The sequence below is a fragment of the Pleurodeles waltl genome, chromosome 9 (genome assembly GCF_031143425.1).
Source record: "Pleurodeles waltl isolate 20211129_DDA chromosome 9, aPleWal1.hap1.20221129, whole genome shotgun sequence".
In the NCBI taxonomy this organism is placed as follows: Eukaryota; Metazoa; Chordata; class Amphibia; order Caudata; family Salamandridae; genus Pleurodeles; species Pleurodeles waltl.
This window is the reverse complement of record NC_090448.1, coordinates 781278764-781306517: the sequence shown is the minus strand read 5'-3', so window position 1 is coordinate 781306517 and position 27754 is coordinate 781278764. Positions and strand designations below refer to the sequence as shown.

At 41.9% G+C, this 27754-nt stretch overlaps 1 protein-coding gene across 2 annotated transcripts in view; it reads left to right on the top strand.

Moving 5' to 3' along the window:
• The window catches only part of PPP2R5B (protein phosphatase 2 regulatory subunit B'beta), a 387315-nt gene that overhangs the window by 229081 nt on the left and 130480 nt on the right, over positions 1–27754 (top strand). For both annotated transcript variants that reach the window (XM_069207984.1, XM_069207985.1), the window contains one exon: positions 15602–15703. In XM_069207984.1, the coding sequence (XP_069064085.1) occupies positions 15602–15703 (102 nt within the window). The remainder of the gene's footprint in view (positions 1–15601; positions 15704–27754) is intronic.

Here is a 27754-nt window from a genome sequence, read left to right as displayed (position 1 = left end):
AGACTAAAAGAAGGATTCTGATGCCTCAAAAGAACTCCAGTGCTTTAAAAGGTAGACTGCAGCCTCTCGATGTGGGGCACAACACGAAGACTCGACATAACATAATATGCATGTGGCACATGAAAACGCCATATTTGTATTGCGGTCTTTATCATGGTAGTTATTTTCAGGGCTGGACTGAAAACCAAAATCCGCCCGGCAAAAGTTTTCAAAGCATTCCTACACTGCAGGAGGCTGTTACTAGAACGACGCATTGGGCTGCATCATGATTTGGTCACATAGCCCACTCAGCTCTGATAGCGGTCCCATAGTCTGCATCCCACCAGGAAAATGCCAGAGTGTAAGGATGGCCTGTCTGGCTAGATTGTTCTCCTCTTTAAAAAAAGGTTCATTCAGAAACAAAGGAAGTGTAGGGTCCCCTCTCTACAACCCTCAAAAGATTACTTAACTGTTTTGCTTGACTAAGGCATAGAAGGAAACATAACTTAAGCAGGAAATGCCCCGTTTTTAGGGCTCTGCCTTTTACAGCCTATGCGTGCCTTTCTGGAACTGTCATCATGTCAGCCCAGGATACATTGAGAAACCATGTGCCCCCCACAGTATTAAGCCCCTCAACATCTGTGGGAAACATCCAAGAACAGAAGACGCACACCTGTGCATAGCTGGTGTCCTATGTATCTATGGAAAAGGAAAGCTATCTTCCTCTCCCTGCGCGTTGAACCGCAAGATGGAAAGTAGCAGCAGGAGGGGACTGCAGGGCGCTGTCAGGGTGTTCATTTTCATGACACACAACATGGTAGACTCCCCCAGAATAGCAATATGAATGCCATGACCTAAATCCTTTGGCTGCTGGATTGTTGGCCTACTTTTGGGCCTGACACTTTCTCCAGTTTTTGCACAGACCTTATAAAAGCATTGGCTAGTTCCGTTAAATTGTATGCCTCGTGCCTTTGACATATATGAAAATCAAAAGTGCATACTGGGCAGGCATTTTTATTACAAATATGGACTGCAGTAAAGTTAAGAAAAGTATTGGGCAGTTACTACAGAAAAGGAAGAATGCCCACCAGAAGGTTTGTTTCAAGACGTTCAAGGGCCGCAACGTCCTGTACCTCTAGAGCCTGGACTCGTGCCTCTTTTTCAAGTTAGCGAAAACAAGCAGGCAGTTGCAGGGACGATGCTACTAGACCACCCGCCACCTTCCTCGCTTCAAGTTCTCTTTTCTCTGATCTCATCCATCACCCACATTCCAGAACCTTCACACTCAGTCTGTGTTTAGTTAGGGTGGCTTAGTTAGGGTAGAAGACAAACCTTTTCAGGCTTGAGAGTTGTTTGAAACTGGAATAGGATAAAATTGGTTACAGTTGGTGGTACATAACATTCTTAAACTATTTACACTTGTTCACCCTTCTTTCTTCTTTAACTCTGGCCTTAACCCCTTAAAGGTTTACCTTTGCTGCTTTCTTATCTCTCAGGGAGGACTTCTTTGTAGACAGTATACAGTAGGCTTGCCTTTCTTCATGACTGGCCCTTGTCTTCTGCTAAATCCTAGTCTAGATAGAAATTCATAGATCCAGTCTTAGAATTTTCTCAAGATAAATCTAAATTACCTCCACAGAACAAAGTATACACTGTGAAACAAAAAAGGGTTAATTTGTTCGGTGCCTACTGTTATGTTTAAGTATGTGTTTTGGATGAACTCTACCTTTACATTCTGCATTGCAGTTTGTTGATTGTTTTAAAACATTGGCACTTTGCAGCTAATTTCACACTTCATTCAGCTTTACAAACTATGACGTCAACACATATGAAAGGTTTGGCATACCTTTCCATGCTTAAACCACAAATAACTACCACACAACCGTATCCTGGATTTACTTTTTTTTTGTTGGTACAATTTGATTTGAACCATTTGGTCTCTGATGCCTAGAGAAGTCCTCATAGTTTCTGTATGAGCATGCAACAACAGAAACTTAGAAAAGCCTAAGAGCTCAAATTGTAGCAGAATGAGACTATCCCTGGGACTGTTTTACAACATTGGCTAAGTCCCTTCTTAGGTTTGGTCGTACCTTGATATTTAGGAGAGGTTGCTCATTTAAGGTGTAAGCAGAGATTAGGAGAGGAAATAACAATCTAAGACTTGTTAATATATTCAAAAAGACATTTTATTTTACCTAGAACTTTTGTCTTTTAGCGTCTATTTTTGTCGAAAGCATAGCACTAAATGGCTCAACAGAATGTCCCATTTTCTGCATGCACACGGATTTCAGTTACTTTTTTCCTATTTCTTATAGAAATTTATTCCGATTTACACATTATATTTTGACAATTCCATTTAAAATATGTTAAAAGAAGCTTTGGACCCTAATAAAATAAAGAAAAAAGACTATTGAACAACGAAACAATATTAGAAGGTCGCTCCTACCAACCAACATGAGGAAGAAAAATCAGAACAAACATTGCACTGAAAAAACCAACGATGCTTTCCTTTATTAAGTATGTTTATATGTTCTAATATCTAATAGAAGGGTGCATATAGGTCTACCGAAATCAAGTAACAGCGACATATAGATGTAAAGCCCATCGCTCTTCCACCACTCACCTGCCTTACTGCAAATCACCTTATGGGACAAACCCTCAGCTATCATTCCACTTGACCGACTTTAGGGCAGCCAAATCAATAATACTAATGTCTAGTCAGCAGTTAATTTACAGCTTCAGTAGCCAGACAATTTGTAATCAGAGTTTCAATTGCTGGAAGGGCCAACACTGGATTGGAAGTATAAATCGGGACGTCTGCAAATGCTGCGACTATAGAGTCCATATTCGTACAAACCACAGATGGTTTTGAGGTTGACTGGGACTTCATGGAAATGGAGGGCTCCTATAAAGACCATAAAAAAGGGATGCTTTGGTATCCCGAGCTGTAATTGAGGTCTAAGGATAGCAGTGTACAACATGTGAGCAATTGTTTATCTTGATTACTAAAGTAATATTACGTGCTTGGCCATTACGTTTTTTAATAATGCACCTCTACGCCCACCTCTTCTACCCACTAGCATCCTTTCCTCCTTCCCCAGACTTTTCTCCTCCATCCTCCTATATATTTCTGAATTTGGACGTGTTACAACTCCTGCCCAGATATCTAAAATTATTTTTAAAATACTAGTCTGTTTTTTTAAGTGAATGTGTATGCATTCACTGAAAGAACGCAGTTAATGGATAGATATGGTTTGGTGAACACAAACCCAAATACAGTTATGGTATGCAAACCACAACACACACAAAATCCGGTGCTACCCGTAACATTTTCATCTTGGTAAATAGCTTTTTCCCCCGCGACACTGTCAAAGTGCTGTGCTGAGCATGGCGAGTGGTGTGAAATAATGGAGGCTGTTGTACTTTGCAGACTATAGTTGGTGAATATCCGAGCTTTTAGGGTTCATGCTTGCTGGACCATAACCAACCTTTAACTGTGTGTGTTCCGTTATTTTCTAGGTTTTTTCAGTGACATACTACATCCACCTTGCATGTTCTTATTCTATGCTCTGCACGGCATTTGGTTATGTGCAGCAGTTTGGCTGTGGGGCCTTGTCTAGGGCCATTCCCTATGCTTCACCAGCTGCAGTTGATCAACATGTGCTGTGCATGGGTTCAGCCATGTGCAGTGGGGTTGGCCGCCTGGCCTTAGCAGTACGTAGTGAGGTTTGACCACAAGGCCTGACCAGCAGCACTTGTCTGTCTATCTGATTTGGGTCTACTTCCAACCTTAGCATTTTATTATGTAATAAAAATCAATATTTTTACAAGTATCACAAGCCCCATTTTTCTGAAGACAAAAAGAACCTGCATCATTGTAATTTTCATGAAACTAAAATTATAGTAATTGTCCCTATTTTTCATAACTTTGAGTGCTCCAGGCATTTCCCTTGCGTCAGGCATGTCTCACTGTGGCTCCCCTTTGCTGTGGATTTTTTATTTCACACTGCTAAATTCATGATTTTGTTCCAAATCACAGTTTTCAAGATGTCAGAAATAATTGGTTCCCATCATCAGCCAATCACGTTTCTAAAAAAAATTCAAATGGGAATGAGGAAAATCATGATTTTGAGAATCACCATCATAAACGTCCAAACAATTCAGGTGTCATCCCTTTCAAGCCCACTCTGCACCTTTTGAGATGTTATTTTTTCAAAAACTCCTGAATGGATTTACACTATATGCCAAACCCCCAAAAGTATACTTTCTGAATAAAGTTCCACTTTATTGCCATGTTTGACGTTCATCTGTTCAATCATTTTTGCTGGAGCTGCAAGCATATATATTTTTTTTTATTGTAGGTAAAAAATGAATTTTTTTTTTTTTTTTACTACTCCCCCACTTATGTTTTTTCCGCTGCATGCACTCGCAAAACACCGGCTGTATTTTTTGGTGCGTTTCCGTCTATGGGGGGGGTGGGGGGGGGCAGACGTTTTTGCCAAATCAAAAAATGCATTTTCAGTTGAAAGTACAGCTGAACCTTATCTACACTTTGGCGACCGCCACTGTGCTCACTTTCTCTCTCTCTCGGGGTGGGGGTGTGTGTACACATATACAGGGCCGGCTTTAGCACTGGTGGCACCCTGTGCAACAAACAATTTTTGGCGCCCCCCCATGACCGCCTTCTCAAATTCCTGTGCTTTAATTGCCAAAAGTGCCTCTCATCTCTCCTTAGCCCCTCTCTCACTTATATTTCATTTGTTTTAAAGCGCTGGTAAAGGCCATTTTTACTAATCCACTCAGCTATCTACATAAAATAAAGATCTGTTCTTTGCAAAAGGCATATTAACCCTCTGCGCTACTTTATGGAAAATCAAAACTGGCACAGGCACAAAGCCCAATCTGTCTATCAGGAACATTAGTCACAAGAGTTATCTTGACATTTTTATTGTTGCCTGACCGCTTGAGCACAAAGAACTCTGCTTCACGTGCCCCCCCCAAATCAGCACCCCTCCTCCAAGTCAGCGTCCAGTCCGGTTGCACCCCCTTGAAGCCGGCTATATATATATATATATATATGTTAGATTTTTTTTATTATTATTATTATCTTAACACCTAACTATAGTGTCACCTTAATCAGATATATACATATATCTGATTAAGGTGACGCTATAGTTAGGTGTTAAGATAATTAAAAAAATCTAACTTTTAAAAACCAAAAAAGCACTGAAATGTTTGCCCTGTTAGTTTACAGAGCTAACTATACCTTGACCACTCTGCCATGCACTGTTTATGTACTCGCATATTACATTACTCACGACATGTTAAATTACATCATTGATTAAATCACTGATGACCTCTCAAATTACATTATTCATGCCATCACTTGTAACATTTCCACATGTTATTTGCTTCCTCATTAGTTCCATGATTCCATTCATTCAGTGCTTCAAACTGTGCAGGTCTATGTTGTGGTTTCATTTTAAACCAAACACACCTTAACTAATTAAGTTTCTTTCCTTCAAATGTACCAATGTCAGGAAATTGCAGATTTTTATCATTTGCAGTAGTTTTGTGCCATTCATAAGACCAGACAAGTATGCATCCCAAGATTTAAAAAGCCTCTCAAGCAGCGTTTTCAACAGGCATTGAAGCATGTCCTTCTGACAGTTATGACTTAGATTTTGCCAAAATTGCACAAATTGTAGATTTAAATACACTTCACAACACAAATACACAATCTGACACAACACAGCGTTACCTCAATATCTCAAAACACAATAATTCAATATGACAAAACAATAAAAAGTGTATCTGTGTACCAGGACAGGGGACACAAGTCAGACTCACTACCAAATGAAAGCATTACTTCAACTCATCACACACTGACCTAGGCTTTTGACATGCAATAACCTAACCTACAAATAATATAGATTACCCTTGTACGCAGAATAAACACCACTCTACTAATTAATATTCATTCACAACAAGAGTATTAAGGATCTCATAGCTTCAAATTATTTTTAAGCCTATACGCTACCATTAAATCTTCCACAGACGTTTTTGTCTAACTCAAGCTCTCCAAAAGCTAAAACTCTACAAATAGAATAAACAATGTCAATAAAAAAAGAAATCAACAAAATATAATAAAGCATCATCAACGTACCATAACACAGTGCATGACAATTCCATAACATAAAACAGCCCCAATCACCAAAACACAGCACGTCACAAAACACAGTGCAAAACCTTATTCATACTCATCAAATAAATCCTCTAGACAACATTGACAGGTACACTGGCCCTGAAATTTCCTCCAATTAGCATAATCAATTAATTACCATTCCCCATACATGCCACTAAACAGTTAACATCTTAATTAAGAAATTAAATAGTTATTAGGTAGGAATTGACTATCTGAACCTCTCATAGACTTAGTCCAAGGCTATTAATATAATCTGAAAAGGCAAGAGGGGCAGCAGTGGGTGAGACTACCCAGCATAAGAACCTCGAAAAATCGTAATGTAAAGTTACATGTGATGTGGGTGAAGATTCTCAGGTTAATTCCAGTATGTATAAACCCTCCAACATAAGAGCCCATGGCTGGAAATATTTCACAAATTTTAAGACATCCTCGCGCACCAACCCAGGTGTCATGTTTCATCATGGAGTCGTCTCACCTGTCAAACGTTTTTTTAGTCATCAGTGGGTTCATCGGGTGTCTTCAAGAGCGCTTTGGTGGTAAAGACCTCTTGATGAGGTCAGGGTCTGTGTGTAAAATCCGGGTGTGGTGGCTTAGTGGAGTAATGCGTCCACTGTAGGGGCCTGTGTTTGACCTCATGGTCACAGGTTCAGATCCCGGCTGGTTCACTCAGCCTTTCATCCAAAATTCTGAGGTCGATAAAATGAGTACCATTGAGTTGGGTAACAATAAACATCTGTTATTCAGCGCCAAGATGCCTACGGGTGAACAAATACACATGTTATGTTAAAACTAAAAATCACTTATAGTAAAAACTATGCTCCATCATTCTTTCTGGGATATTGTACTGCAAATTATTAAAACAGACTGTATTGGACTGTACAGGTTATCAAAGCTGCCTAATCCCTTAAATCGACATGTTTCAGCCAAACATATGGCATCCTAGGGAGTTCACAGCCTTCCTCATGTCTGAGGTCTCATTATGTGCAGCTCCAATCCACAAACATGCAAAATCAAACATTCGACCCAACTGAGAACAAATTATATTTTCAAAAACAAGGATGCATCACTGTTGTTCAAACTGTAGTCCTTTGAAGTGACAAAAATGTAAGATATACAAAAGACACAAAGAAACCTGCCAGGATTCTGTCCTGGTTACTTAAGTGTCAGTTGGCTGGTTTAAGGATAACATTGTGACAGAATGGAAGAAGCGGTCCAGCGCAGTTATTCCATGATATGAGAAACACTGCAAAAAACACGCAAGCGCTTGGAGAATTGCAAAGGAGAAAGATGAAAAGAAACACATGCTGTATTATGTGCTTCAACACAATCACTCACATATAAACATCAAGCATACTTATGCATCTTTACTCAGTCATGCTTTTTTGAGGAGTAGGCAGATATGGCCAGCTTAAGGAATCTAATACTGTCATCTCCCTCGTTTTTTTACCAAGAATCAGAGTTCCTTCCAATGTTTTCCTCATTTTGTTTGGTAATTAAAAAAATTAGACATCCTAGCCCTTATTAGGGCTCCGGTATCACAAGAGCACACTCGCACCAAGCTGCTGCTTTCACCACAACCATAGGCAACGCGTTTCAGCTCTTCTGAGGATTACATGCGTGGTGTGTCCGCCGTCACTAAGGCGTGATGACATCACACTCCGGGCTCCTTTTTAAGCTGCTGCCACTTAAAGCAAGATTCGGGTGCGGTGGTCACACAGTAGGCTGCTTGCCGGCGTTACCATTGGCAAAGTATTTGTGACCTTCAGAACGATAACACTTTGGCCCTCATTCTGACCCTGGCGGATACAATCCGCCAGGGCCAACGGGCGCGGGAGCACCGCCGACAGGCCGGCGGTGCCCCTAAGGGCATTCTGACCGCGGCGCTAACGCCGCGGTCAGACAGGGAAAACTGGCGGTCTCCCGCCAGTTTCCCGCTGCCCTGGGGAATCCTCCATGGCGGCGCAGCATGCTGCGCCGCCATGGGGATTCCGACCCCCTTCCCGCCGGCCTGGCTCTGGCGGTTCTTACCGCCAGAACCTGGCTGGCGGGAACGGGCGTCTGGGGGCCCCTGCAGTGCCCATGCCCATGGCATGGGCACTGCAGGGGCCCCCTAACAGGGCCCAACTAGGCTTTTCAGTGTCTGCGATGCAGACACTGAAAAGCGCGACGGGTGCTGCTGCACCCGTCGCACGCCTTCCACTCCGCCGGCTCGATTCCGAGCCGGCTTCCTTGTGGAAGGCGCTTTCCCGCTGGGCCGGCGGGCGATCTGAATCAGATCGCCCGCCGGCCCAGCGGGACAGTCAGAATACCCCTCGCGGTCTATTGACCGCGGGGCGGTATTCAGGCGGCTTCCGACGGGCGGGCGGCAACCGCCGCCCGCCTAGGTCGGAATGACCACCTTTGTGCTGAACAGTTTGTTTTAATCCAGTCCTTCTCAGTGATTATTTTCTGTCACGCAGTTTGACTACAGAGCATGCCAGGGTCCGCCTTCCATGAAGGGGTAACAACCCAGTTTTGGAATAAGGATTCATAAATATGCTTGATACCTATGTTAGTGATTGTATTGATGCACATAATAGAGTGTTTGTTCCTTTTTATCTTTCTCCTCTGCAGCTCTTCGTGCACTGGGGTGTTTTTTACAGTGTTTCACATTTCACGAGTGCCGAATGGAACTCCTGTGCCTCTTCTTTTCTTCTGCCACAGTGTTATCCCTATAACAGCCACCTGGCACTACTCCAGGAACCATGACAGAATCCTGGCAGTTTCCTTTGCGTCTTTTGTATGTCTTGCCCTTTTGTATCTTTCAGCTACTACACATTAGGCAGGACCCACGTTTCTGAAAATATTTATTCTCCATTGTTCCAAATGTTTAATTGTGCATGATTGTGGGTGAGATTTGCACATACTGAGAGATCTGAGTCTTGAGGAAGGCTGCAGACACACTAGGGGCTAAATGTTTAACCAAAGCATGTCGAAATAAGGGACAAAGGAGATGTGAAAACGCCTTCAATCGAACATATTCTGTTTCAAATATCTTGAATGAAATATCCCAAAGTAACCAGAAGAGGATGGGTTTTACAGTAAGGAGATTTGAGTTTTATACACAGATCTCAACCTCATCAAAACGTTAGCTCAATACGATTCTCAAAATGCCCTCTAAAACTTTTGATGAGTCCACCTGCCCCCTCAAAGAACTATCAGACGTGGCAGACAACCCCGTGATGGAGTATGACAACTGAGTTGGTGTGTGGGAGTCTGACTTAACATTTTAATGTAGTTTCATTACAGAAAGCAAAATAGTTAGCTCATACATTAAGTAAATCAGCAAGCAGAATGACAAAGCCTGTCTCCAAATAAAAGATCACTGCTCACAGCTCTGTAGATAAAAGTAAAATAAACAAAAAGTTGGCTGTTCTAAATTTGTATTTTAGAATGTTTCAGAAGCAGAAGGGATATATCTTGACTCTATTAGTTGGTATAACACCAGTAAAAGCTCCTACTTCCTAAATGGCCTTATTCATTAAAGGTGTACATATTTAATTAAGGAGATGAAATCATACATTATGAAATACAAGAGTATTTTAGCTTTTTCAACTAGCAGCTGAACTGAGTGATCCAAATCTTGTAACAGAAACATGCCCCTCCCTCCAGAGAAAACAGCTAATTATTATACATTTGTTTAAACAGACCATGCAAAAACTGTTTCCATTGATTTTCTGAAAGTGAGTAAGCCTGAAATAAACATGCATTTTTCTAAAGCGTTTCATGAGTGATTGTCAAGTGATTGTCAAATGCAGCCTAGTGCAGCCTAGTTATCCTAAGTGAAGCATGCTCTACATGTCACAAATTCTTGGGTGGACACATTGGGCTTCTGTGCAGCTGTAAATGGATTCTGAAATGGTATGCGCCTGGCAGTGCATTCTGGTATTTGCCTCCCAGATCTCCAAGGTCACAGGCTAGAGGAGATGGGTGAATGGATAACTGAGGTCCCCGAGGCCCTTCTAATAATGAGAGGTGACCTAGCTTAACATTGCAGGGGAGCCTGGACTGGGTGACTTAAGTCATGGGGGTTGTCCAAAACGAAAACATGCTGAAGGGAAATCTCAGATGCAATGGGGGTGACCAGTCTCTGGAGGGAGTAACACCGGCATAGAAGGCAATATTTCTATGCTTCCACCTCAGTGTTCTCTATGTCCAGAGTAGATTACGTTCTGGCACTGTGCCATAAAGTGGGGGACTTAGAAGAACAGGCTGCCTGTCTAGAAGTATATCAGATCATTCCCCTGTGGTTGTGACTCCTCAGATGATCCTAGCTTACCAGAGTGCAGGATGGAGACTAAACCCCTGGGAGCTGACAGACTGGACCACGTGCAGATCAGTGGTACAATCAACAGACTTGCACTTCCAGGATAATACCGTGGCTGTGGAGTCCAGATCTACCATGTGGGAAGCCTAGAAAACAGTTCTGAGGGGGCACTTGATTGCGCAAGAAGCAGGGAACAGCCCGGGGAGGGAAAAGAATGCAGGGAACTGGAGTCCAGGCTGATGCAGGGTGAGGCTGTGTGTGGCAAATTCCACTGTGGAGGTTGTGAGAAACATAGAATCTGTAAAGGAGGACTATAGATCCCTGACCCAACAAGAGGATAGAGTGCAATATAGGAACAAACAAGGCAGGCTATATGAAGTAGGCAACGAGGCCGGCAAGATGTTCGTCTGGTTAGCCTGGAATGAGGAAGGACACAGATAGATCCACAGGGTGTTTACGGAGGAAGGGAAATTGGCGGAATGTCCGGCGAGATCACACAGTCCTTTTCGGACTACCTGAGATGAGTGTTGCAATTGAGAGTGGGGGAGGACCAGGGGAGTATGACAGTTTTTGTTTGTGATCTCTGTCCCAAGGTGGGGGGAAGAGGTAAGGAGGTCACTGGAGGTTGAGATAACTTAAGTAAAGATGTCTGTGGCTCTTACTCAGCTAAAAATTGAGAACTCTCTGACCCAAACAGTTCCTACCTGTATTCATTAAACACATAAAGTCCTGAATTACGAGCCATGTTCGGCCAGTCCAAGGATGAAGGTATTCTACACAAAGATTTGACACAGGCTAACATTGTTCTCAACCACAAGGAAGGAAACCCACTTGAGGAATGTGCCTCTTATAGGCCAGTCTCTCTCTCTTCAACTTGAAAAAAAACTAAATCTTAGTGAAAGTTCTGATGAATAGACTTTTGGTAGTGGTAAATCCTATAACTGTCCCAACCCAGCCATGTTTTATGCCCAGCAGAGCAATAAGACCTAATTTGAGGCACATGTTTGTCTGATTAGCCCAAAGAGACCACCTGGGGGAACCAGCAGTATCATTATCACTGGAGACTAAAAAAGCATTCTACTCCAAAGAGTGGTCATTTTTAATAGCAGTTCTGCAGAAGATTTACTTTGGGCCGTCCTTTCTAGCATGGGTTGGGTTGCTGTACAGGTGCCCACTGGCCTGGGTTAGGGTCAGTGGCATGGTGTTGAGGGAATTTCAGCTGGGCATGGGTACAAGGCAAAAGTGCCCTTTATCTCTACTGCTGTTTGCTATGACCATAGAGCCACCATTATGCGGATACTGCACGAGACGTTGATCCTTTGCCTGAGGTGGGATCCAGACAGGGAAGGCATGATTTTGGTTTATATGGTTGACACCCTGTTATACCTGTCAGACCCAGACATATTGATCTCAAGAATCCTGCAAATCCTCAAAGTGTTCAAAACATATGCAGGAATCCATATTAACTGGAGTAAATCTACTGCATACCCAATGACAGACTCGGCTATGCAGACAGACTGGGGCTGTCCTCTGAAATTGAAATATATAAGTTCCATATATTTGGTTACCTATGTCTCCAGAAATCCATAAATATTCCTCTGGGAGAATCTAAAGAAGAAACTGGGGAATTATAGGTGGGCAGTGGAACACTGGCAGAAGCTGCTCCTACCCATGCTATACCAGGCGGTCCATATAAAATTATGTATCATCCCAAGTTTCTCTATTTTAAAAAATAACCACATTTGAGGTCCCAGACAGGGTCTTCCAAGAGGCAGATGCAGTGACAAAACTGTTGTGAGGCGGGGACACACACCAAGCATAACCCTCTCTGCACTAATAAGAAAACCTCTCAATGGCGAGTGGCCCTTCCAAACCTGCAGCTGTATTATTGGGCAGCTTAGTTACTGGTAGCCAATGGTTGGGCCTTTGCACGGCAACAGGAACCATTTATTTATATATATATATATATATATATATATATATATATATATATATATATATATATATATATATATATATATATGGATAGAAAGGCAATGGTCCTGAGAGGGTACCTATGTAAACTTTATGGGACGGGTAGAAAGCTTCAGCTACCGACTCTGACTGCTGTGGTAGTGAGGATCTGGCAATGGGAAACGAGTGAACTGTGATGGAAGGATCGAGTAATGGTTGAGACGCCTCTCTGGGAATCCACGGCATTGACGAAGCTGTGGATGGTAGAGGTTACAGAAAATAGGAGTTGCTGGGCATCTCAAAAATAGGATACATTTGCCAAGAAGGTGATATTGTGCCATTTCCAAAACTGCTGGAACTATTTGAGCTGGCACGGAATCAATTTCTGCAGCCCATGCAGGTAAAGCTTAACCTGCAGGGCTATGGGGATCTCCTGTGAGCTGTTGTGGAGGAGATACAGCTGGAGTTTAGAATTCCAGGGACCCCTCTAAACAGACATGCGTTTTCACAGATCAACTCATGTTACTTAGTTAGAGTCTGCCACCCCTTGATGCACTATGCAGAAAATGGCAACCAGGCCTGGGGAGATTCTAAGATGATGCATGGTGGGGGCTGCCGATATCTTTGAGAGGTGGCAGTGCGCACAGAGTTTTGGCTGGTTCCACTAAAGATATTACCTAGGGCGATAAAAGCAAAAGATGGTACCGTAGTATACAACTCCATAATTCTCAAACACAAGGAAGTCGATGTAACCATTGTGTTTCTAAAAATTTTGCTTCGACTGAAGGTTATTTTATGCTCCTCCATCTTCAATATTGCCACTTTTTTGACGCTCACACAATTCTATGTGCTACACAACACTCACAAAATACTCTCACCCGAAGCTCCCTAAATAAGTGAAAAATCGTGAAAAAGTGATTTTTTGAAATGGTCTGTTGAATAAGGATCCAGTATTTCCAAGTGATAATACCAGGTGTCCCGAGGGTGAGGAATTAATGGGGTTTCTTCTTTGAACCCTTAGAATCCACAGAGCAAATAGAAAAAATCAGAGGAATAGTGAGTCTATTGTTTCTGGTAGTTCTTCATTTTTCACTATTATTTCACCTGCAGAAATCTCCAGACGAAATACCAAAGACCTCAGTGTTCCCTTGAATCTCTTAATTCCAATAAATCTCATAACTGCTGTTCCAACCCAACCAGAATTAAAAAGGACCTCGTAGTGAGAGGCCCAAAAACACCTTAAAATGTTCATCTCATTCCATTAAAACTTTAAAAATAAGACTTTTTTTGGCCTCACTGGTTAATGTGAAGAAAGCGAGCAGAAGGATAATAATGTTAATATCGTGGACTGAGCTATTGAGGAGAATTGGTCTGGAATTGTCGTGACACTGTATTGGTTGCAGTACTTCAGTCACTGCAGTGGCAATATGGTGGGAGGGCAGTAGGATGGATGGTCCTGTTAGGTTAAGGTCTTCTCTGCAACCATTTGCCAATGCTTGTTCATCATCGGCAACACACAGAACGGCCGCCCTGGTCTTCCTGAGGGTTCCACCAGGTGCAGCTGCAAATGCGAGGGGGGCTGGCGGGCGTGCAGGTGTATCAAGTAGTCTCTTGTTGCATCAGCGCTTCAGTCCTGCAATGGGAGGTTGTGTTAGGATTCTGCTTATGTGGAAAAGCCTCTCTGCCTAGCACGGCTAAAGCAATGCAAGCTGCCTAATTCGAAAAGAGGCCCTCCCTAGTCCTTAGAAATGTGGCCAGGCTTGGCCCCAAGAGCAGGAGCACAGCCATCAAACGACCTGTCGCGTCAATGACAGGTGGCATCTAACAGTGTTACAAGGGTATTTTATTAAAAATAAGTATATACAATGTTACTGTCAACGTACAGATTCCAGCAGGAATCGATTCCTGCGGAATTTCTCATGCAAAATTATGTTTTTTACCGTTTATCGGGTCACTGTAAGGCTTACGGTGTAAGCTGCCCCATAATGGTGTCTGGTCAGGGGTAGTAAGCGCTATATAATTACAGTTACAAAGGTTACCATGTTCAGGTGCTTTAGTGTTTTTTCCAGGCAACAGCTGGACTCCTTGCACTTTAAAGATCAGCGAAGTACGACCATTTCTCCTCCGGTGTTTTATCTGTAGTTCTTCCGTGGTGGGTACCGTCAACTTTGAGATGGAACATTTTAAAACAGTAACTGGCCTAGTTATTAAGGGCAACCAGCAAGAGAGCGGGAGTTGTACGGATCTGGCTGTTGAACTGTAAATTTTGGATCCAGAAACTAAACAAAAACACTAGATATAACTTTGGAGAGACAACTAGAACCTTGCTGCATGTTGGTCTCAAGAAAGACATGTTGATGTGTGTAACTGCAACCCAGTGCGACCAGGTAAAGTTACAGCTCCGCTATTATTTCGCATAATGCATCAAAGAAAGGTGGCATGCATTATGGAGAATCTAATTAGTAGCTTCTTTCAATGAAAACTCCATTCGCCAGGGCTTCCATAATAGAAGTCAGCTTAGTCCTGTCTGACTCCTATTAATGCGGTAGGCACGATTTCTCATTGGACCTTCCAACCTTAGTCGAGGCTGTAATTTAGATGTCCAGGGAGACCGATGTTTTGAAAACAGTAACGATTGAATTATCAAATAAAAGCGTCCCGTATTTAAATAAATCTAAATAATAAGGTTTAGCATATTGGAAAGCAGTCACTTCTTTCTGAAGAAGAAAGAAAGACACAAGATGATGAAGAATGTTACCTAGAATCACACAATTTAAGCAACTAGGAAAGCCATGATTTAAAACACCGGGATCGCCTTGGCAGACCCTTATGCTCACCGCAGAAGTCACTGTAGCTGTTTTGCCCGGACGTGGTCACGGTACTGGTGCAGGACATGTTCAGCAATTTGAAACTGGCACTGATAACTTTCCTAGTACATTTGCAACAGGGATGAATTCAAATCTTATTTGCTCTTGTTTTGATGATAATACTTATTTGTAAACTTTTTTTCTGCATGGGGGCAAAGCCTGCTTAGTTTGTGTTACAAAACAGGTCGCTCTGCGGCTACAGCGACTGCTCTACCCTGTTGAAAATGTCAGTGTTGCCCTCCGAGCTAGCCTCTGATTCATGATTGTCCACTTATGTTTTTTTATCTCCAGATCTCTGTTAATATTTTCCGAACACTGCCTCCTAGCGAGAACCCGGAATTTGACCCGGAAGAAGACGAACCTAACCTCGAACCCTCCTGGCCGCATTTGCAGGTGAGAGGAAAGCAAACAGTGAGGACAAAAATGTGAATAGTTGGCCTCTGCCTTTGTGTTTTGTATTCTTCTTTATATTTGTTCTATATGAGATCTTACTCGTATGTATTTAATCCATTTATTTTAATGGAGCGTCTCCTCTGAACCACTTCGCAGCACCCTTTAGCACATAAATATAGCTTTTGTTGGCATCTGGTTCTTCCCATTGGAAATGCCAAATTCAACGTAGACTGTTCTCTCTTACCGCAATAGCCAGGGCTAGGGGTGATTCAAAATGTATCAACAAACAAACTCTTGCTGCATGAGTTATCAAAACCAATGGGTGGGTGTTGGTGTGTGTGTTTTTTTGTGCGCAGGCCTTTGTGTTTGTACGCGCTTGATTGCTCTTTGAGAACCTGGACACAAGGTCTTAGAACTTCTTTTTTTCTTAACATTTACCTACCATTAGTGTGTTATGAAAATATTAGGAAAGGACAGCCGACAAAAACTGAGATATCTAAATAGTCCCCAGCAAATATGAAAAGGTGTGTGTATTTGTGGTTATTCGAATGTGTTCTCATCCGTGCAGCGCCATCCTGTGTCGCTTTGTAGGGAACAAACGTGCATTATCTGAACAGAGGCTGAATTTCTCTTTAACTGCTAAGATCTAATCAGACAGGCAGTGACCACGTATTCACTTCTGTTTAGTTCCATATCAGTAATTGGGGGGAGATGTGCAGTATCACACGCACATCCTCTCTGTGTCGTGGTTCCACGGTTCTCAGCCCCGCACACCACACCCCAGAGTCCATTTGTGTACTTGTGCCCCTAAGAACACATTTGCCACATTTGGTGATAGGTGGGGTGGGAGAGCGAACCTACGAGCTGGTTCATCAGCAACGCCTGCTAGGCTTCAATCCATCCGGGGATCGTTGCATCCCGTGGCCACGTCACACAGCACCTATCCATGTATTTGTGCTCATAGGAACACACACATCTTTACCACATTTAGTGGCAGGGTAAAGAAGAGAGCATCTACGGGGTGGTTGAACGTCTGCTGAAGCAGCTTTCCTGCCTCTAGCATTCTGTGCACATCATGAACCCCCCCGAAGCATCTATTTGTTCCTCTAACAATACACCCATTTTAACATTATTCCGTAGTATGGGAAAAGAAAAGGGCATCCATGTGGTGGTTGAGAAACTCTTGGCGCCTCTTGTACTCGGACTAATTCTCCGAGTGGACAGTGCTCAGCCGAACCAGCAGCCCTGCTGCCATCAGAATACATGAGGACCTCACTCAGTGATACAATCATTGTTAGCGTATATTGATAGCATCCTCAGCTTACCATCCTCCTTGACGCTGGTTGTTTCGCCTTTATTTCTGAAGCTTCCGTATGCTTCCTGATTGCTTTGAAATTTGTGGACAGTTTCAAAAATTTCCAAAATCTGCGTGCTAACAGTTAATCTGCATTTTTGGGGGGATAACTGCACCACAAATGTTCCTGTTCCGATTTATGTGGTTACAGAAGCAAAGCAAGACTCTGTTTCCACATGGTGCACCTGCACTCTCACTCGTTGTGCTTTATGCGAGTTAAAGAAAATCTTTCAATGAGCTTTCACACCGACTCAGGAGCCCAGGAACCATGCAAATTAGCAATGAGGTGGAGTTTGCATTTTGCAAAAGAGAGCATGCATTCATGGGTGCCTAACTGGAGGCGGGAGGAGCTATATTGAGAAATCCTCTTATCTGTACATCCTCAGCCTTCCACTGTGCACGATGCAAATGATGCTTTTTCACACACTTATTCTCTCACAACTTTCTATTGGCTATAGTGTCATTGTGTGAGAAATATGTGTATCCCACAAAGTCAGTTCCAGTAACTACCCCATGTCTTAACAATAAGGGATATGAGCAATAATTCACAGTGAAAAACTGCAAGCAAAACTAGAGTCAGAAAAAAGGACGTTGCAATTTCGGAGTCAAGAAAGGAGTAATGTCCTGCAAGCTTAGGGCATTGATGCAGTCTAAGAGCAAACAGCAATCCAATATTTCGATGCCGCCCTACATTTCATCAGTGTTAGATTCTTGCTGAAAACCCGTGAAGAGGACAGTGACACACAAGTCTGCAGAAATCCAGCTGTGTTACATTATTGCTGAAGACTCGAAACAGGACAGTGAGACAAAGAGGTCTGCAGAAATCCAGTGAAAGTAAGGCAGTGCAGCTTATCACAATATAAAAAAGTGAAATTCTGCAGTACCATAAATTTAATAGCAAGACTATGAAACACGGCGGAGAACACAAAGGACAACAACAACAGAGTTGCTGAATCTGAAGGCTGGGTGTGGACCGGCCAGCACCAAAGCGAACATTCAGTTTGAAATATTGTTTGACGGAGAACAACAAAGTGAGTCACTTCTTTTGTGGATTCAAACACTGTTATCACACAAGTACTTTGAAAAGAGGGTCCCCTCCCGGGGGCCATCTTGGTGTAGGCTTTTTGGAGGTGCTTGAATTTATTTCTCTTTCTGTAGGGAAGTCTGTTCTGGCGGCCGAAGCCAACACTCAGCCTGCCAGCACAGAAGTGCAGAGACCCAAGAAGACATTAAATGCCAAAGATAGTAATGGCATAGCCGCCAAGCCCCACAAGGTCTTTACCAGGAAAACAGTAAGTGAAGGAATAGGGTTAGCCTGGTTCTTGTTAACTTGAAAATAACAATAAAACTGAACTTTAATTATACCCTCTTACTTCTGTCAGCTAGGAAATCAGCTATCCAACTTCACAAAGTGCAACATACAGCTGAAGTAAAACAAATTACACTCCTTCGTGAGAAGTATGTGATAGCTGTTAGTTTGTTTTAATGTCGTTTGCTTGAATCAGCCTTTCAGCTTGAAGTGGTAATCTCACTTCTTATTCTATGGGGAGGCAAATGCACTCCTGCCACCAACTCTGTCCTAAGGCTCGTGTCTTCACATTTGTAGGACCAGGAGGGCAAACTCTGGATCCACTCTAGCTCTATTTCAATCAGATGATGGCCAGCTTTATCAGTTATCTTTTTGTTATCATGAAACCAACAAGAGAGCAAAATAAAGCTGTCTAATATCTAGGCTTGCCCAGCATCTAGAAATGATTTTCATCTTGGGTCCTGAGGGTGTTGGGGAGGAGAGAGAAAGTATTTGTCGTGATACAAGGCAAAAAATGTGAATTAAACAACAATTAGATGACATTAGATTAGGATGTGGAAATCCTCAGTTCGGTAATGCAAAACATTTAATTCAGTAAACTTATTTAACTCTGGCTCTCGAACGATTTACCAAACAGTAGCTTAAGGCAAAATATCTTAAGGTGGGAGTTGCTTCCTTTTTCATGAACGGTCCAAGTTAGTTTCCCCTTCTGAATCTTCCGCGCACAAAAGGGACAAAGCAGTTTTTCAGTACAACCAATGCAAATTCCATTATGAGATATATATATATATATATATAATAAATCAAAAACGCGGTGCCGTCTAATAGTGCACCAACAAGCCGCACAATATCCAAAAGCTCTGACTGAATGACAAAATGAACACAATTGCAAAGTAAATGCAATAGATAATCGTTGGCTCTATTTATTTAAAGAAAATTCATAAATGAAACAGCACTTGAAAAATCATATAAAAAACGAATAAAGCAATAAAGTGCCAAAAACAAAAACAAACAACTCACACACGCTGTCCCGGCCAAATGTCAACGCGTTTCGGCGAAAGCCTTCAACTGGACATTGGCAGACATTTTTAGATCCATCAATTTAAATGTTCTAGTCCTTCTTCAGTTTTCAACAACCTAACTAACCAAATGTGCAAAACACGGGCCATCTTATAACATCACAATGTTTAAAGTGAACTTGTCTATTAATGTTCAAATACTTAGGTCAAAAGCCCACCTATTCCATTTCATATATCCATTATGATCCCTTATGTAAACCACTTCCTTTCAAGAGTCTTGTTTATGCATTTTAAAGCATTTTTTTAAGACATTTTTTTAAAAACATTTTTTAAAACGTTTTTTAACCGTTTTTTGAAAGAGACCTTTTGGACATTATTGAACATCCCACATTGAAATTGTTAACAATGATATGCAAAAAGATGTATTATATTTATACTTCTCTTTTTCTCTTTCTTTTCTTCCTTTCATTTACAAAACTATACATATTTTCTAACATCACTCTTGAATATACTATATATATATAAATAAATTCACCAATCAAATATTTCTCAATCCAAATTTTTTAAATTTGTAAATGCAATCAATATAACTATATGATTAAATAAATATATAAATAGTAAATGATTCTCACTATTATATTAAAACGGTCTGATAAGAGAAATAGTAAAACGGATCAATTTCAATAAATAGAAAAATATAAAAATTATCATGATTGATACCGATAAGATGTCTCAATTTATCACAACAGTGTGTTAGTTTCAATTATGAAATAGAATTTATGAATAATCTGCTAAAGGAATTGTGACCTTGTCCAATGTTAATAATGTATCAATGATGGAAAGTCCAACTGTAGATAAGGCCCTATAGTTCAAACAGATCTCTATATATATCAGCCAAAGAAAACGGAGAAGGGACCAAAAAATTAAAATGGACATATAGTAGACCGCTTTTCAATCTCCCAAAGTGCTAATAATATCATTCTAGTGTATAAAATAGTGATGAAGGTGAAAAAGGCATGTAAAAAAATATACATAATCATAAAGATATCTATGTCATAGTTCGGTATCTATAATCGTCATCAGCGAAGTTTATCCTAATGGTAAATGCCCCTGAATGTACCCAAAAATTCCATTGTGTAAATGAATAGAGACTGTGAACATTGGATTGATCACAGATGTACATGGAGTTCTGCATCCAAATTGTGTCCCCACGGGTTTTCAGAACCTAATAATAAAATCATTTTTGATTCAGTTTGTCTTAACAGCGAAGTTCTATTGCCCCCTCGAGGGTTGTTAGCAATGGTTTTTATGCCATAGAAAGTAAGAGAACTACAATTGCCTTCATGAACATCCCAAAAATGTTTGGCTAAGGGGTAAGATGGATCACGATTTTTAATGGTTCTAAGATGTTGTAGAAACCTCACTTTGAGTTTGTGAATGGTGCTGCCTACATATTTTTTGTGGCAGCCACATTCAATCACATATACAACGAACTCAGTGTTGCACGTAATGCGATCAGTTATTTTACATGCTCTTCCCTCAAATGTCATGTATGAATGTGTATTCAGAGCATATGCACAAGATTTGCAATGTCCACATTTCCAAAAGCCTAAACTTTTCTGAGATAACCATGATCGATTAACTTTGGGACAGAACAAACTTCTAGTGAGGTGATCACCTAATGATTGGGTTTTACGATAAGTAATCTGAGGATGGGAGCCTATACTGTCTTTGATCGAAGGGTCATGTCTCAAAACATGCCAATTTATTTGTATAATCTTGTTCAATTTAGAATGTTGAGAATTAAATTAAAAAAACAACCTAGGCGGCGATCTACCATTTTGTTCGTCAACATTTGTACATCCCGATTTGAAAAGCAATTTCTCTCTAGACATATTTAATACTCTCAAATATGCATCATGCAAGATCTTTCGGGGATAACCTCTATTTAAGAATCTTTGTGTCATGGTGACAATTTCATCATTAAAAGATTCATCATTGGAACAGATTCTACGAGCCCGTAGAAATTGGCTATATGGAATACTCCATTTGAGAGCTTTCGGATGACCACTGTTCCCATGTAAGATGGAATTGCATGCCGTTGGTTTGCGAAATATGGTAGTTTGTAAAGTTTCATTGGAGGCTGTTATCAAAACATCTAAAAATTCTATGGTATGGGCACTGTATTTCAAATCCAAATGAATGTTGAACTCGTTGTTATTGAGTGTGTTGACATATTGTGTTAGAGAATGTTCATCACCATCCCAAATGAGAAAGAGATCATCAATATATCTGACCCATAGCACAACTTGTTCCATATGTTTGCTATTGGAATCAGACCAAGCTATTTCCTTCTCCCACCAACCCATATAAAGGTTCGCATATGTTGGAGCAAATGAAGCTCCCATTGCTGTACCCTGTTTCTGCAGATAGAGTTGATTATCAAATAGAAAAACATTGTGGGTAAGGCAGAATTCTAACATGGTCAAAAGAATATTGGTGTGTTGGAAGAATTCAATAGTACGAGTGCCCAAAAAATGTCTGCAAGCCTGAATACCATATTCATGCATGATAGAGGTATAGAGAGCGGTCACATCCATGGTGACCAATAAAAAACTAGTTTGCCAAGTAATATCATGTATTTTGGCTAAAAAATCATTGGTGTCTCGCAAATAGGAGGGCAGTTCTGTTACATCGGGACAGAGGAAGAGATCCAAATACTGAGAAGTGTTCTCTAAAAGGGAGGGGTTCATACTGACAATGGGACGACAGGGAGGGTGATTCTTGTTCTTATGAATTTTGGGTAGGAAATAAATACAGGGAATTTTTGGAAATTCAATTTTAAGATAGAGATATTCATTTTGGTCAATGCGGCCATTGGTACACCATATATCTAACATTTCCCAATAGATGGTTTGATATTGGGTGGTGGGATTGATAACTAATTTTTCATAGTGATTTCTGTTGGATAGCTGATAATGGGCCTCTTTGACATAACTGTCCACATCCATGATTACTATATTGCCTCCTTTATCTGAGGGTTTGATGACAATGGTGTTGTTAGTTTTTAACTCATTCAATTCTTTCCAATCTGTGGCAGAAAAATTGGTACCCTTGAGTCTTTTAGATTTATTGCCATTCCAACTAGTTCGAAAATGATCAATATCATCAACCACTAATTCATAGAACGTGTCAATAAGATTGCCAGTGGGTAGTGATGGATTGATTCTACTAGATGGTTTGAGTGCACTGGAAATTGTATGATCTACTGTAAATCCCATATTTTTCAAAATTACATCATCAGTGTCTCTGGTGTTGCTAATGGTATCTCCTGTGTTGGCCAAATCATTAATCTCTACTAAATCAGGAACATCATTGATATGAAACCCAGATAAATTATCAATATTTCTATTGAGCCCCAATGGATTGGCTCGAGTTTTATTGGAAAAATGTTTCATTAGAAGCTACTTGCGTGTGAATTTGTATAGTTCTATTCTTGTGTCCACATTATTCCAATGCACATCAGGGCAAAAACTCAAACCTAGGTTGAGAATGCGTTCTTGATTTTGGGTCAATTCAACCTTGGAAATGTTAACAATGATGTGGGAGTTATCAAATGAGGAATCTCTCTAATCTAGATGTTTGTAGTTTCTTCCTCTTCCTCCTCCGCTTAAGGCAAAATATCTTAAGGTGGGAGTTGCTTCCTTTCGCATGAACGGTCCAAGTTAGTTTCCCCTTCTGAATCTTCCGCGCACAAAGGGGACAAAGCAGTTTTTCAGTACAACCAATGCAAATCCCATTATGAGATATATATATATATATATATATATATATATATATTCGGAGACATGCTGTGCATTATCCTGCCATCTAGTGTTGGGCTCGGAGTGTTACAAGTTGTTTTTCTTCGAAGAAGTCTTTTCGAGTCACGAGACCGAGGGACTCCTCCCTTTCGGCTCCATTGCGCATGAGCGTCGACTCCATTTTAGATTGTTTTCTTTCCGCCATCGGGTTTGGACGTGTTCCTCTTCGCTCCGTATTTCGAATCGGGAAAGTTGGCTAAATTATCAAAAATTGGACGTTCTTGTTCTCGTTCGGTACCGGGTTAGTGTTATTGTATTGGCACCGACAGCAAGAGCGCTCCGGCGCCCCTTCGGGGCTTCCGTTCTTCACCGGGGCATGGTCGGCCCGACCACATCCATCGTCGAAGACTAATGGACCGGACCCCCTTCCGCTTCTGACCGACGTGTCATTCGAAGTATCCCTATACAGACCAGCACCTGGTCTGTAATCTGTGTTTATCACCGGAACACAGGGAGGATACTTGTGAGGCTTGTCGAGCGTTTCGATCTAAAAAGACCCTACGAGATCGATGAGCAAGAAGACTTCAAATGGCATCGACACCGAGAGAGCAACTCGACGTCGAGGAGGAGGAAAGAATTTCCATCCAGGGATCGGATTCGGACGAACCCGAAAGTGACAGAACCTCTACGGTGCAGCGAACAGTGAGTAAACCTGCCCCATCCAAAACTCACACAAAGATCTTTGAGGCCAAGGGGACGTTACCGCCAACAGGCCATGGCTTAACCCATCGAAAAGAAGGTGACCAAACTTTGGAACCGAAAAAGGCCAGGGATTTGCCGAAGACCTCCGACTCCGGTCGAGATTCCGGCATCGAACGCTCTCGACACCGAGAGTTCGACTCACCCAAAGTGAGAAAAATATCATCAGAACCGAAAAAGACAATATCTGAAACCTCGGTACCGAAAAAACTGGCTTCGGAGCCGAAAAGAAGCTCTTACACAGAAGAGCAAGGACTTTCCAGCCAAATGAAGGAAAGACATAGGTTTGAGCAGGAATTAAGTATGGACGAACCGGACCATACACAAAGGAGGTTGCATATCCAGAAAAAGACTGGAAAAATACAAACTCTCCCTCCAATCAAGTCCAAAAGAAAACTGGCATTTCAGGAGGCAGAAATGCAGCCTAAAACAAAGGTGGCTAGAGAAAAATCCCCACCACCAAGGTTTTCACCACAACCGTCCCCACCACACTCACCACAACTGTCTCCAGTGGGAACACCTCCAATGCAGTCACCCACACATACAGGGATGACACAGGATGATGCTGATGCATGGGACTTATATGATGCACCAGTATCAGATAACAGTCCGGATTGTTATCCAACAAACCCGTCACCTCCAGAGGACAGTACTGCATATACGCAGGTACTATCCAGGGCAGCTACATTCCACAACGTAGCAATGCATTCGGAGCCAATAGAGGATGATTTCCTGTTTAACACCTTGGCATCCACCTACGCTTCCTATCAGAGTCTGTCAATGCTCCCGGGTATGCTCAAACACGCCAAACAAGTATTCCAGGAGCCAGTTAAAGGAAGGGCTCTCACACCTAGGGTGGAGAAGAAGTACAAGCCTCCCCCAACGGATCGTGTGTTCCTAACACAACAACTTACACCAGACTCCGTGGTTGTAGGAGCAGCAAGGAAGAGAGCAAACTCTCAATCGTCAGAAGACTCTCCACCACCTGACAAATAGAGCAGAAAGTTTGACACAGCGGGCAAACGAGTGGCAGCACAAGCAGCCAATCAATGGCGGATCGCTAATTCGCAAGCCCTACTTGCTCGCTACGACAGGGCACACTGGGATGAGATGCAAAACATTATACAACACTTGCCCAAAGAACACCAGAAACGTGCCCAGCAGGTTGTGGAAGAAGGAGGACAGGCCATATCCAACAACCAAATAAGGTCCGCACTAGACTCGGCAGACACGGCAGCACGAACGGTCAACACAGCGGTAATCATTCGCAGGCATGCATGGTTAAGAAGCTCTGGATTCAAGCCAGAAATCCAACAAGCAGTGTTGAACATGCCATTTAACCAAGAACAATTGTTTGGGCCGGAAGTGGACACAGCAATTGAAAAGTAAAAAAAAAGACACGGACCCGGCCAAAGCCATGGGCGCGTTCTACTCCCCACAAGTCAAAGGCACCTTTAGAAAACCACAATTCAGAGGAGGTTTTCGACAGCAAACACCAGAGCCTTCCACCTCTCAAACCAGACCCACCTATCAGGCACAATATCAAAGGGGAGGGTTTCGTGGTTCCTACAGAGGACAATTCCCGCGAGGAAGGGGAAAGTTCCAGGCAACCAAAACAAGCCAGACCAAACAGTGACTTCAATGTCACGAAACCCCAACACTTATCACCAGTGGGGGGAAGACTAACCGCATATTATCAAAACTGGACACATATTACCACAGACGCATGGGTCCTATCAATTATCCAACATGGTTATCGCATAGAATTCAAAAATTACCCGCCAGATGTGCCACCAAGGGCACACAAACTGTCCAAACAACACTTACACCTATTAGAAATAGAAGTGCAAGCCCTATTACAAAAACAAGCAATAGAGCTAGTACCCAACCAACAGAAAGGAACAGGCGTCTATTCACCATATTTCCTAATTCCAAAAAAGGACAAAACGTTAAGACCTATCTTAGATCTCAGAGCACTGAATCTCTTCATCAAATCAGACCACTTCCACCTGGTAACACTTCAAGACGTGGTTCCCTTACTAAAAAGGAAGACTACATGTCAACATTAGATCTCAAGGATGCTTATTTCCACATACCCATCCATCCTTCTCACAGAAAATACTTAAGGTTTGTAATGCACGGCGTACACTATCAATTCAAAGTGCTAACGTTCGGGATAACAACGGCCCCACGGGTATTCACAAAATGCCTAGCAGTAGTAGCCCCTCACATAAGGAGACAGCACATGCACGTATTCCCATATTTAGACGACTGGCTAATAAAAACCAACACTCAACAACAGTGTCTTCTTCACATGCAATACGTCATAGAAACTCTACACAATCTAGGGTTCTATATAAATTATCAGAAATCACATCTGCAACCATCCCAAATACAACAATACTTGGGAGCAACACAACACACAAAAGGCAATTGCCACTCCAAGCCCACAAAGGGTCCAAGCGTTCCAAAATATAACATCAAGCATCCATTCAAACCAACACTACCCAGTAAGGTTTGTAATGAAACTTCTAAGCATGATGTCTTCATGCATAGTAATTGTCCCAAATGCGAGATTACACATGCGGCCCTTACAACAGTGCCTAGCAAAACAATGGACACAAGCACAGGGTCAACTTCAAGATCTAGTGTTGATAGACTGCCAAACACACTTCTCGCTTCAATGGTGGAACCCTATAAATTTAAACAAAGGGCGGCCATTCCAAGACCCAGTGCCTTAAGCTGTTATCACAACAGATGCTTCCATGATGGGGTGGGGAGCACACCTCAACAAGAACAGCATACAGGGTCAATGGGACAATCAACAAAAACAACTTCACATAAATCATTTGGAACTGCAAGCAGTGTTTCTAGCATTAAAAGCATTTCAACCACTGGTAGCCCACAAACACATTCTTGTCAAAACCGACAACATGACAACAATGTATTATCTCAACAAACAAGGGGGGGGACACTCGTCACAACTGTGTCTCTTAGCACAAAAGATTTGGCATTGGGCAATTCACAACCACATTCACCTGATAGCACAATACATACCAGGTATTCAGAACCAGTTAGCCGACAATCTCAGTCGAGATCACCAGCAAACTCATGAATGGGAAATGTATCCCCAGATCCTACAGGATCACTTCATCCGCTGGGGAACAACAAACATAGACCTATTCTCAAAAAAAGAAAACGCAAAATTCCAAAACTTTGCGTCCAGGTACCCACACCCTCAGTCCAAGGGCAATGCACTATGGATCCGTTGGTCAGGGATATTTGCTTACGCTTTTCCCCCTCTCCCACTCATTCCTTATCTGGTCAACAAACTAAGTCAAAACAAACTCAAAATAATACTCATAGCACCAACCTGGGCTCACCAACCGTGGTACACAACACTGTTGGACCTGTCAGTAGTACCTCACATCAAATTACCAAACATACCAGATCTGTTAACACAACACAAACAACAGATCAGACACCCGAATCCAGCATCGCTCAATCTAGCAATCTGGCTCCTGATGTCTTAGAATTCGGACATTTAAACCTTACACAAGAGTGTATGGAGGTCATTAAACAAGCTAGAAAACCTACAACAAGACATTGTTACGCAAACAAATGGAAAAGATTTGTTTGCTACTGCCACACTAATCAAATTCAACCACTACAGACCTCCACAAAGGACATTGTAAGCTACTTATAACACTTACAAAAGTCTAATCTAGCATTCTCTTCCATTAAAATACATCTCACTGCAATATCTGCCTATCTGCAGATTACACATACAACATAACTTTTTAGAAT